Source organism: Molothrus ater, chromosome 3 (assembly GCF_012460135.2).
Source record: "Molothrus ater isolate BHLD 08-10-18 breed brown headed cowbird chromosome 3, BPBGC_Mater_1.1, whole genome shotgun sequence".
In the NCBI taxonomy this organism is placed as follows: Eukaryota; Metazoa; Chordata; class Aves; order Passeriformes; family Icteridae; genus Molothrus; species Molothrus ater.
Genome location: NC_050480.2, coordinates 79,034,371 through 79,047,524, shown reverse-complemented (window position 1 = coordinate 79,047,524; position 13,154 = coordinate 79,034,371). Strand labels below are relative to the sequence as shown.

Below are 13,154 nucleotides of genomic sequence, written 5' to 3'. Positions count from 1 at the left end.
AGGGCAGAATTCAGTGCCCCCCCCCACCTGTTTGGCTGATAAACCTCCCTCAAGAAAAGTGGAAAAAACTGTTTATTTAACAAGCAAAGTAGTCACAGACATGAAAAATGAATACTATTAAACAATGGAACCTCTCATTGTTTTGAAGAGATGGCAGATTCAGAGAGTCTTTTTGTGGGGTGTGACTCGGCTCACTCAGTCTCTTATCAGTCCCTCCTGTGCTGGAAATGCCACATCCCAGGGCCCCCGTGGGCCACAGGTGTGAGCTCCCCGTGTTTTTCTGGGTTTTTGGTCCAAAGCAGGGCTGAACAGTTCCAAGAAAAAGAAAACCCACAGTCCAGAGAACTTGTCTTCCTCAGCTAGCTAAAAACTAACTAAAAGCAAAGGAGCGCTCTGTCCCACTCACTGTCTGTGCTGCAAACAACATGCACTGAGAGAGAGCTGAAGCTCTTATCTCTGTGTTTTGAATACAGTCTCCTAGACATTCCACCAATTCTTCTTCTGCCTCCCTTAGCTCTCAGATCTAGTTTTAAAGGTGCAGAACTTATTTCTGGGCTAAACAGATGGATGGGGATACAAGTACAATAGAGCATCCTAAAGTCACCCCAGGACAGCATCAGAGGAGAGCTTTGTGTTGTCCTCAGCCTTCAGATGACTAGGACTGAGTCTATTTGAGCTGGGAAACCATCTCAAGTTTTTACATTCCAGAGTCTTATTGGCTCAAGCAAAATCTTGGAAAATTATTGTGCATGAAAACACTTGCCTTAATCTGTTAGCTGGTGAAGAACAGAGCTTCAGATTGCATCTAAGTTGACAATAATGCTGTATAAACAGAAATAGGTTAATGTAAAACCTGAAACTGTTGAAGCTTGATTCATCCTTTTGCCTCACAGTGATGGTTAGAGGAGCAACTCAACAGAGGCCAAACGTGGGCTGCCAGGCATTACAGATTGCACTGGAATTATGCAGCAGTGGTACTGCAGTAAGATGTTGTATATTCAAAGACCTGGATAAAACTTTTGCATTTGACAAAAACCCAACGTACAGCTGAAAAATAGGCACTCTGGAGGACTGAATTTTCCTCTTGGCAGAAGAAAACTAGCACTACTGCAGAAAAGATTTGGTGGGAGGCTTATGCTACAGGCAGGAAGGTCACTGGTATTCATTTTGGTGATACTGCAATGTCATTTCGAGATTTAACTTGAAAAATATCTGGACTCTTTCAGATTGGTCATATTGATGGAGATCCCAGTCGGAAAGGAGCTTTCCCTGTATCATTTGTGCACTTTATTGTTGACTAGATTGCTACTGATAAGTGAAGACATTTCTCATTTCCAGCAGTCACAGAAATAAGTTTTGTTCTATTTCATTTCACCTACCTATCCGCAGCCACCTTGCCAGAGCACTGCCCAAGTCCTAGGTACTGTAGCTTACTTTTTTATTGCCATTGTTCTGGTTTGGGGACTTTTAAACTTTTTTCTACGTGAAAATTTCTCATAAGCAGTTTACACTTTTAAATAAAAACAATTCTTCCTGTATTTTTCAAGGTGAACTGAAAAGCTTTAACAATCAAAATCCACGTGTCTGAATATCACAACATTATGAATGTTCTTATTGATCAATTCACTGTAATTTTAATCTCCCTTTTGTAACATGACAGTACAACAGTTCAGTGTTGCTTCCCCAGTTAAAGAAATTGTGTGTGCATCTACCAGGGCAGTGAACTTATCTAGTTCTTGACACCATTTGAAGTGCTGGAACCAACACATGCAAGCTGCTCTGTAGTTCTGAAATGGACTCATTTAGTAGCTTGCCATACTGGCTGTCATCAAGGATGCCAACAGTTGCAGAAGAAATTGTTTTAATTATGTGTCTTTGGCCAGGTGAAAGTGAAAAAGTACTTCAGTTTACCACAGGAGAAACTTCTTTCTTTCAGAATGGATGTAGATATTTGCTTAAAGTTATCTGAACTCTGTGTTAGTCGTTGAACTTTCTAGTTCTAATTTTGTGAGCTTGAGACTGTTTTGTTTTTCTATGCTGCATGTGTGTAGAACCTGTTTTTTGAATGTTCTTTATGTATGTTACATCCATTTTGGTCATTTAATGTGACTACTGCTGGTTAACTAAACTATGGCAATATTAATGAGTTACTACATTAACTCAAGGATTTGAAAACTGCACTTCCTGAAATGTACTTAACTATGATGATGGATTGCAGAACATTTCTTACGCTTGTCTCATTATAGCATTAAGACTTTTTTTTTAATTCTTGAATTTTCTTTAAATCATCCAGCAATGTGTTCACAGAGAGAACATATTTGGTGGAACATGTAGGTAATTTTCCTTGGTCAATAAGATACCTGACACCTCATGAGTTCACTACGTTATGTTCTGGTTTATGAAATTTGCGTGCCACTACCTTGCAAACAATGATAGTTTGCCAACTCACTCTGTATTTATATAGAATACCCACATATATGGTAGCTACACTGTTGTTAAACTTGTTTTGCTGATTTGTGAACAAAAGCTAGGCCATGGATAGTACCCAGGTGGTTGATGGAATTTTAAAACACCAATACAGATCTGACATCATTTTGATGTTTGTGTATTGTGAAATTGTACCAGGTTTTGCTTATGCTACAGGAAACAACTGAGGCATAGGATACAGAAAATCAATGTCTAGGTCACATTGGCTTTGATCACGTTATGTGAACATTGTATCTCTAGATTTATCAAGAGAGCTTTGAATTTCTGGTAAATGGTGCTTAAATTGGCCATTTCATATTGGAAGGAATGGAAAACAGGCCACCACCACATCTGTGCTTATTTGGATGAGAACCACGTTGCGAAAATGCTGGAAGAGCAACACTGATCTCACCCTGTGTCACCCTTCCTGAATGGTACCGTTGGTTGATGCCTCTCGGGCGTGTGGGTACAGCCACATAGATGTGTAACTTCCACTTCCTAGATGCTGTTGCTGCAGTATGAATGGGGAACAAACTGGAATGTTTCAAGATATTTTTATTGCAAGTTGAAGCAAATTAGTCTGTATTTTCAAAGTTCCCAGTAAAATGATAGAGTAATAGTTTAGCACTACAGTTTTATTCACTTACTGATACGTTCAGTTTGCAACACTATTTTGTATGTTTCTATCCCTGATAGAGTCTAGAGAGTAAATGGGCATATTATTTTGCACAGATCTCCTAATGTACAGTATTTTTAACACAGAATCTTATAGTGTATGTAACAATTCGTAACATTAAAAAAATTATACAAATTTCCCTTGAGTTCTGCTAGAAGAGGAATAGAGTAAAATGTCACAACTTTGTTCATTGGTCACTTAAAGACCAGGAAACTTGTAGACTACAATTTAATAGCACTAACAGTGCAGACAGGTAAAATCCCAAGGACCAATAAGAGCAGCTAAGCAAAATTTATCCCTTGATTTTCTGAGTTTCTCAAAAGGTTTTCTCCTCTGGCAGAGAAAAATGAAATTCTAGAGCCTGTAGATATCTATTTATAATATAAAATTAAGAATTTTAAGTCCAAAATGTTGGCATATTTCATACAACTTTTCAAATCTGATTCAAAAAATCTGTTAATAGACAGACTATTAGGTTGCTGTGTTAACTGTTTAAAAGGGAGCAAGTGACACTTAAAATGCAGCTTAGAATGCTATGAGATGTATAATATTCAATTCAGTTGTTTTTATTTTGTTTAGTTGCAGAGCAACTGTATATATTGTATAACCTAAAATCAACTCTTATTTTCAATGTCCTGGATGCAGTGATTTATAATTAGAGCATGATTAATAAATTTTACTCTTGTTAACCAGTCAAATGTCTGGAAAAATAAAACTACTTTTAAAATCACTTTTTCTGCTTCTCTTCTGTTCCCTTGTATTGCTTATGCAATATTGTTCTTTTTAATGTATAAAAATGACAAATACAAACAAGTATCACTTGAGGAAAAAATGTCTTTCTTATGAACTTTAGTTGAACAGAAAAACTGTAGATGGCACACCTGAGATTAAATTACAGGGGTAAAGCACCAAATAATTCCATCTTACCACTTGGCTTTTGTTTTCTTCTAGTACCTGGGTTAAGCAGAATCAAAGTCTATATTAACAAATTATTTCTCAGACAACGAGGTAGAAGCAAGTGTCAGTTTTATTTTACATTTCTGCAATATTGACATTAACATACAAAACATGATTTATGAAAAAGAGAAATTGTGTTAAATATAAAATTCTGTAATATCCTGGACACTGAAGATGGACTCTTCAAGTCATGTTTGGGGAATGCCAAGTACCATGTGCAAGGTTGTGAGGGTCTCCTTTGCACAGTAAGTCTCTCCTAGGACAGTGTGTGGCTCCAAGCTGTCCCTGGTGTCACGAGGAGCCCGGTGCCTCCCGCACCAACGCTGCTGCCCAAGGAAATCAGGACTTCTCCGACATTAAAACTGAGTCAAAGGCCGTAGACAACACTTTGCAAATGGCTTGTGCTTGTTCCTAAAAAACCCAGACACTCATGTTAACACCTTCTGAAGAACTTCTAAACTTCTCAAAACTCATTTAAAGCAGAGCGTGTCCTTCATTTTGTTCTGTGAGACCCACAAAACACCTGTCTGGCCTGCAATGACACGTAGGAGCTGTCTTACACAAGCTCTTTTGAACCATGTCAGCATTGCTGGCTGTCAGCATAGCACAGCACCAACATTCAGAACCTCATTTTTTGTGTTCCCCCAGCACTGCCAGCCAAGGGTCAGTGTCATCAGAGCATCCTGACAATGAATTCTCCTACTCATAAGGAGGGATCACCTCCCTTGCTTACAAATATGGTTGCATGCTCTATTACCAGAATTGTTACTCCAGCCCTTCCTGCTCTGCATCTTAAAAGATTTTTGTTTTGTTTGGAAATAGAAGTGAGATTGTCCATAGGTGCTGCCATAGCACCCTTTAGACTGGACAGAGCTTTCTCAGGTGAGTACAGTCACTGGCAATTTTAGGGAATGTAGGTGTTTTCCTCAAAACTGATCCCATGAAGGCAGCAGGGCTGTTTTCCCTTCTTCAGCCAGCACAAATTTATACCTTTTTTTTAAATTAAGCTATCCTCCTTCTGCCAAAAAGCCTTCACAAGGGCCTTCGGTTTTAGAATCTCCCTTTACTGGAATCAGAATTCCAATACCTATTTTAAATACTAAAAGCATAAACTCTTACCAAACTACTGCACTGATATACCCAGAGGCTGCATTCTTCAGAGGCTGCATCTGTTGTCTTCAAAGCCAGTAAACTTTTTCCTGCTCCCAGACCATCATCATAGCACACCATCCTTACAATCAAATAGAGAGCATGCCTATGTAACACATCCTGAAAGCACATGGCAAATAAAAGTTACTCTGGAACAGCAAGAGATATTTCAGTTTTCCGTGTTTTTATTCTTACTTACAAAAGAATACTTTAGATTTATTTAAAGGAGAAAAGTTTTCCTTAGTAAATTTTTTTTTTGAGAGTTTAGTCAAGATTTTAAAAAGTGGTGGTTAAGCACAGGTTTAGCCTTAACTTTTGCTTCTACTTTAGAAGTGCATTCCTATGTGGACTATGAAGATAAGCTGACAGAGTTGTTCAGCCGGGAGAAGAGAAAGCTCATGGGGAGACTTTGGGGCACCTCCCAGTACCTGAAGGGGGTCTGCAAGAGAGCAGAAAGGGACTTCTTACAGGGGTATGTAGTGACTAAAAGGGGATTTGAATCACTTTACACTGAAAGAGTATGTTTATAGTAAGTTATTGAATTTAAGGTAAGAAATTCTTTACTGTGGGAGTGCTGAGGCACTGGAACACGTTGCTCAGAGAAGGTGTAGCTGTCCAATCCCTGCAAGTGTTCAAGCTCAGGTTAGAGGGGGCTTTGAGCAACCTGGTGTAGTGGGAGGTGTCCCTGCCCATGGCAGGGGAGGTGGAACAAGAGGATCTTTCAGATCCCTTCCAACTCAGCCCCTCCCATGATTCTATGGAGACATTCCTGGCCATAATCTGAAAGTGCACATTCACTTCCTCACTCGGCCACTGTGACAGGTGGGACACTGTCCTTCTGGCACAGAGGTAACTTAAAACAACTTCTTACTTTCCCAGTATTTTTCCCCTGTCCAGTCTTGGGAAGGATACACACAAGAACTGTTCCCAGAAAAGAGCACAGACAAGGCCAGTTGCTTTGGGGGGCAGTAGCCATGTGGCTTAGCCAGGCTATTGGCGACCTAAACCACAGGATGTGTCCTGACTCTTCCACGAAGCTCATCTAGGAGAAATCTACTCTCCATCAGAGCTGCAGGATTTCCACCATGGTCCCAATACTTCTGATTTTGGCCTTTCCAGAGAGGGATTGGTAGAAGACATTCAGTACAAGGTCTCTGCAGCTGTACCCTACACAAGCCTTTCTTCTCCAGCCATCCTGCCCTCTGATCATTCTCATCTGGTCTATTCCAGTCATACCATCTCCAGGGTCTTAGGAATTCTAGACAGCTTTGTTTCTGTCTTCATGGCATCAAACAGCTGTCTCTGTCAGCTGAAGGGTCTAAAGCAATGCCCACTTTGATACAGAAGCTGTAAAAAGGGGCAGTGAGCTTGCTGCCTGCCTTGGAACCCTGGAAGGAGAGACCTCCACCAGAGCCCTAAGGTCACCTTGCTGAAAAACATCTCCATCCTGAAGCTCCTCAGCTCATTGCTCTCACCATCAGCAATATCCCACCATGCTCAGGACAGCTGGAGCCTGCCTGGAGCTTACTGCATCCACCCTCCCATCTCTGTAAGAAAGATGCCAAGACTGCTCACCAAATTACTAGTAACTCTCAAGGGTTGCTTGCTTGGCACTTGCTACAGTACTAATGTGTATGTAGATTATCACTCAAAGAGTGATAATCTACATACACATAGATAGAGTTCTTTTGAATACAGCCTCCTTGTAAATTCATTTCTTCCCATCCTTTCAGTATCTTGGAACTCTGTGAATAGAATTTGGTGAACTAACACACTGAAGGACAAATTAAATGCCTACAGTGACAAAGATGCAAAAAGCCAGAATTTGAGGAACAATGCAATGCAACAAATTGTCAGTGCAAGCTAGCTTAACCACAAAAGGCTTTATCTGCTTGTGCAAGCTTGCAATTTGAAAAGCGATGGATGAAAGTCTTAAATTAGCTATTTGATCTTTACCAAAGCACAAAGGAATTCAAAGAATAGTGTAACCTATGTTTTTAATGAGAATTAAGAATTTAGGAGAGCAAAAACAGAATTCAAAATAATTCAAAGTCTGAATAACAAGTACTACCCTTCCTCCCAGGCACTAGAAACAAGTGTTTGATTTTCTGAAGGGACCAAAGGAAACTTTTTGGCTCTCTTCAGAGCATTCAACTATTAAGCAATGCTATTCTCCATGCTCATACTTGAGGCTTTCATGAACAGGCATCGCTGGGTTGTTGATGGGTCAAGGCTTCATAAGGCCAAGTATTTATGGCATCTGGGGCTCTGAGGGCAACCAGAAGGAAACCACATGGCTGCAACACAAAGCTACACAAAGGCAACTGGAGGGCCCTGGGGAAGAGACCGGATTTTTATTTTTAGCAAAGCAGCTACTTGAAGTGCACTAAAGGAAAAGAAACTATGCAGAAATCATGGAGGAAATGATGCAAACAAAAAGTAGGCTTGATCAATAAAGTGGAATCATGAGGTTTTAATGCTGGAGTGAACTCTAACTCTTGGATTAGGAGTGCAGGATGGAACTTAAAAGAGCTTGCAACTCGGGTATTCTTAGAAAAACCCCATCCTTTGTTTTTCCCTCTTCACAGAAACGCCAAAAGGAACTGCCTTGCTAACTTGGGCTGAGGAACCTATGGTCTTGGCCACCACAGTCACACTACTTTCCCCCAAGAAACAATGATGTCCAAAGTGTTACCGAAGACTTGCTTGCCTTTTGTCTGGTGCTCAATCTCAAAAGGAACAGCTTTTTGTCATAAATCCAGGAAAACACAGCCTGTGGAGATATGACATGAAGCAGTGCTGCTGGGAGAGCTTGTTTGTTTTGCTTTTGCTTAAAGCCAGAAAAGACATTTTGGTCACACAGATCATCTACCAGAGAAATAAATGAAAGCACTTATCAACTCTCATCAGAAAGACAAGTTGGGTGAAGCACTTACATACTGATCAGATGTGGAAACTTTAATGCCATACTTGGAAACTCCCATAATAAACTCCTCTTCACCTGGAACAAAAGGTAACTTTCCATCTTGCTTTGGAGGGAAACAAACAAAATCCTTTAGTGCAGACAGAAGAACATGAACAAGGAAGAAACATAACAGAAAACATATTTATGTGTACTCGGGTCCACTGGGTCAGCACCAGCACAAACCCTGCTCAGATCCTGCTCTGTGGGACTGCCCAGTACTCAGCCAGTCTCTTAAGGTTATGTGAAATACATTCAGGGGAGACTGGACATTAGGAGGCATTTCTTTACTGAGAGGGTGACCAGACACTTGAACAGGCTTCCTAGAAAGGTGGTTGATGCCCCAAACCTGTCAAGTGTTTAAGAGGCACTTAGACAATGCCCTTTACAACACATTTAACTTTTGTCAGCCCTGAAGTGGTCAGGCAGTTTGGACTGGTGGTCACCGTGGGTCCCTTCCAGCAGGAACACTCTATTCCATTCTGCTCTATTCTACTCTAAATATCACATGGTTCCAGAAAGGAATTTGTCATCTCAGGGGAGAATTTGGCTCTGTGGTCAAATCAGGTTGGCTGAAAAATCATGCATGGCCTATCATGCTGCACTGACCCAAGGTGATCCATGTTCCACTGGCAGCACTTTCACTGTCTGGCTGCAAAAACAATTTTAACAAATATTCAGAAATGGCAAGTTGCTGCACAATAAACAGACATTCTGTGCTTTTAAATATATATAATCAGCTACCTAATGAGAACAACCAGTTATGGCTTTCAGTACAAAAGTAAGTACAAGCAAGCAGAGTTTGGCAAGGATGAGCCAAATATTATTCAGGTTCTTTGGTCACAGGTTCATGAGTGATGAAACTTGCAGAAACTTGACATCCTCCTCTATGGGAAAACTTTTACAATACTAAAGAATCTGGGGAGATATTCCTTCCTGGATACTAATCCTAATCGTGCTTTCAGCTGGGACTTGATCAATAAGGACTCATGAAAAGGGCCTGCTTCTGCAGAATGGTTCTCTGGATGCATCTTCTCCAGTCACCTAAAATTACAGAACTGTGATGGCTTTTGAGATTCATAGGTTAATAGTTAAGTATGCCACTTTCTTCAAGTAAGTCTAAAACTTACAGATTTTAATAAATAAAAAATGGGGGGATATATAATAAATAAAAAATGTGGGGATAAATAAAAAACCCCACACCTAAGTTTAAGATGTTTTGACTTTGTTGGTATCGCCTTTTGTAACCCACTTACCTGTGCAACATCTATGTAATTTATCAAGTCCAGTGGCCCTTCAAGACTTTTGCTCTCATTGTATTTCAATTTTTCAATGGCACCAACATATTTAACTCTGAATTCTGCACATGTATCAGAATTACTATTGCTTTGTCCTGCAACAAAGTAAAACAAAGCCATTCTGAAGACTTCCAGAACTGTAAGGCTATTCTAATTGCTGTTGACAGGGCTAACATAATAAATTCCCTAATTTTGCAGACTTTCATCAAACACTTATCACAGTATATTAACTCCTCTTTAATGAATTGTACTGGATTGATTTAGAACAGACCCTTGGTAAAGGCAACAGTTTTATATGCATACATGATATTGGTAAAAACAGCACTGTTGATGCCAATTCAAATTTGGAGTTAACAACATGGAATCAGAAAACATTAAAAAGCTGGTTCTACTTTTTGAGGTCTATTTGTTTCAAATTAATTGTTTGGTCCAACAGTGATACACTGGTGACTAAAAACAAATAAAATCAAATCTTATTTCCATTATTTTGGTGCAAATGTAAACTCAGAAAGCAGAAAACAGCAATCAAAAAGCTGTACAAGATTTGTGCTGGTAACAGACTGGTAGCACAGCTTTCATCCTCAGATACTTTACTTTGAAAACAGTGACTCAATCCAAGATTTACAATCCTAGAATTGTAAATAATAGAAGCCTAGGGCTGTGCCTGCAATAGTCACCAAGCTACCTAACAGATTCACTCATATTACTGAAAATACCTATCTTAAGCTTTTCTGTCACAGACATGTTTTATGAAAAATCCCTTCTTTAGGATTTTTTCCCCTGAGAAGCTGAGAGGCTTCAGGAACAAAATGTAAACAATGGTTATCTGCTGCTGTGGAATGCAACAGGTGGAGCTTTGATTGGTCTCATGTGGTTGTTTCTAATTAATGGCCAATCACAGTCAGCTGTCCAGACTGTCTCAGTCAGTCACAAGCCTTTGTTATTCATTCCTTTTCTATTCCTTGCTAGCCTTCTGATGAAATCCTTTCTTCTATTCTTTTAGTATAGTTTTAATATAATATATAACATAAAATAATAAATCAAGCCTTCTGAAACATGGAGTCAGATCCTCATCTCTTCCCTCATCCTAAGACTCCTGCAAACACAACCATACTTTTCCATGTTCAGTAATCCTGCTCCATCCATACCTGCTCAAGCTCCGATTACATACCTGAACTTTTTGTGGAGTCTGTATCTAGGCTGGCCACAGTACTAGACCTGGAAAGTCCCCCAAGACTGGAATCTACAGACTAAGGAAAAAAAGTCAGCATCATCAGAAAGTTACTGAGAATGCATTAACAATTAATTTGTAGATGTCCTGCCTCAAGTCTTTTTTTTTTTTTTTTTTAAATCCTACAGTTTATGTTCTATTTACTTCAGCAGCACTGGAAAATGAGGAGAAAAAAACAGTACCACCTGTTTCTTTCCTGAAGTTATTTTTCTGCCTCAGTGCAGACTGGACTGATAAAAGTTCATCAGGAACCTTTGAGAAGTCCACAGATATTTTGAAAGAAGGAGGAAATGTCAGAGGAAAAGAAAATGAACCTTAAGGTTATTTCCAGAGAAAAAGGAAAAATAAACCTTAGGGTTATGTCCCATTTTTTCTGGTACTGCAATTTTACACGAAGAAATTGACAACTACATGCTTGTCACCAATACCTAAAATAACACAGCAGTGCAGGGGAAAAGAAGCAGCATCGTGGAAAACCCAGAATATTCAAGTGATCATTCTAAAACTGATCAGACAAAATGAACACATTATTCAAAATTAAGAATACTTTTAGAGATACTGAGAAACCAAGAAGTACTGAAGAATAAACTCATTCTTGGTACCTAGCAGCAGGCACTGTCCTTAAAGAAAAAAAATTAGAACAAATGTAGTAATTTTTTCTTCAAACCTTTCTATGTGCTGTGAGAAAATCTTGTGCAATTCAGTGTGGAAGTGACTGAGTATTCATCTCAGAATATATGGGCTTTATGACTGATAGGTATTTTTAACTCTCATAACACAATCTGAGGAATGGAAGTAGAAAGTTCTCTTTGTGGAACATGACATTTTATGGAAATCACATCCTACCATCAGTGTAAGTGAACCACTGAACTGTTAACTTGGAACAAACCCAAGTGCTTCACAAAGAGAATAAATACTACATCCAGCTTACCTTGCTTTTAGTGCTGATTTCACTGCTTTGTGAGCTGCTGCTGCTGTGTCGCTTTTTTCCTTTTCTAAACATCTTTTCATAATTGGATCAAAGAAGATCTTCTAAGAAGAAAAAGTTAAAATTAAAGCCTGTCATATCAAGGGAAGGAGGTCCAGGCAAATACCAGGGACTGTGTCCAAAGTGGACTAGAACTGGAAATTTGCTCAGGACTCTGTGAATGGAGGTAGGAATTTTACTTTGGTGCTCTTCATGCGTGACTGGGAAAAGTTCCTCAAGCTCTCTGCTAAAACTTCCCTGTTCTTCTGCATTGCCAAAAAATGCTACTACCTGGTTTAGAGAGTGTTGCAAAGGTCAGTTTCTAACGCATAGATAGATTTAGAAACAAGGCAAAATTTAAAGTTTATTCCCACCTAAACATTAGGTGATTTTTACTTGTGAGTACAATCTAAGTGCCCTATGAAGTGCGCACAACACATTCCCTGCTCCTATGGCAGTGTTTCCAGTAAAACAAAACAAAAAGCGAAATCTATCCCCCCCAACACCCGACTAAACACCACCCGACAACAACAAAAAAACCACAAAAAACCAACCCCAACCTATTTCTGAAGAACTACTGACTGGAATACTCATAGGAGCAGCCATTACCACTTAACATATTCCTGAGAATTAAGTAAAATGCGTGGTACATTTACTGCATTAGAACTGAGTTCCTGGAAGTTCTGAGAGGATTCCAGAACTATTTCCTATGTGCCTGCCCTACCAACACGTTGCTTCACTTCAACTTTGGCTGGCCAGTGTCAAGCAACAGGGACGCTGGCTCTCTGCTTCTCTGAAACCCTATTTCTCAGCTTCAGAGACGAATTATTGTCATTACAAAACTTCAGAAACTTTGAGCAGGCGGAAGAAAGAGGACAATGGATGATGACAACCTACGGAAGACGGCTCCCACTGCAGAAAATAATGAAAGAAGCACAAGGCGGAGCCTGGATGCGCGATGCCGTGATGGGTCACAGTCCCTAGGCCGCCGCTAAGCAAACACTGGGTGCCTGGCGGACTAAGTGAGAGCCACTCAGGGCAACCGGCGGTGTGCGGGGCAGGGCGGTGTCCAGCACACACCGAGCCCCGGTTTCCAGCGTGGATGCGCCGGCGGCTCCGCACAGCCCTGCGGCCGTTCCGGAGGCGCCTCTGCCGCTCCGCAGCGGCCTCCGAAGCCCTCAGCACCCGCGGCTCCCGGGCGGTCCGGGTGCATCCACGGGCCCTCAGCAGCTCCCGGGCTTTCCGCGGAGCATCCCTGCCCCAGCGGGTGCAGGGGGCGGCCCGGGAAGCCGGGCAGGGCAGCACCGGTTCCCGCCTTGGCTTCTCTCCCCGTTCCTCCCTCCGTCCCCGGCCGATAACCCGAAAAGTGACAGAGCGATGCGGCCGCTGCTCACCGGGCGCGCCGGGCCCCGCTGGCTCCCGCTGCCGATGCCGTTCCGGGTCGCGCG

General features: G+C 40.9%; 2 protein-coding genes across 12 annotated transcripts in view; one reads left to right on the top strand and one right to left on the bottom strand.

The window, feature by feature from the left end:
• Positions 1-3,872, top strand: part of ASAP2 (ArfGAP with SH3 domain, ankyrin repeat and PH domain 2) — an 84,378-nt gene extending 80,506 nt beyond the window's left edge. For all 5 annotated transcript variants that reach the window (XM_036380297.2, XM_054514313.1, XM_036380295.2 and 2 more), the window contains one exon: positions 1,227-3,872. In XM_036380297.2, the coding sequence (XP_036236190.1) occupies positions 1,227-1,301 (75 nt within the window). In that variant the 3' untranslated portion in view covers positions 1,302-3,872. The remainder of the gene's footprint in view (positions 1-1,226) is intronic.
• Positions 3,873-4,151: 279 nt separating this feature from the next.
• ITGB1BP1 (integrin subunit beta 1 binding protein 1) lies at positions 4,152-13,154 on the bottom strand. 7 transcript variants are annotated; one of them, XM_036380527.1, is made up of 7 exons: positions 13,101-13,154; positions 11,671-11,771; positions 10,680-10,758; positions 9,467-9,603; positions 8,185-8,301; positions 5,219-5,368; positions 4,152-4,510 (listed from the first exon to the last, which is right to left on the bottom strand). In XM_036380527.1, the coding sequence occupies exons 2-7, from the start codon at positions 11,740-11,742 to the stop codon at positions 4,439-4,441; spliced, it is 627 nt and encodes a 208-aa protein (XP_036236420.1). In that variant the 5' UTR covers positions 11,743-11,771; positions 13,101-13,154; the 3' UTR covers positions 4,152-4,438. The 7 variants fall into 7 exon arrangements, with proteins under 7 accessions (XP_036236420.1, XP_036236423.1, XP_036236421.1 ...); XM_036380530.1 differs by having other exon boundaries at positions 8,185-8,277; XM_036380528.2 differs by having other exon boundaries at positions 11,671-11,768; positions 13,101-13,120.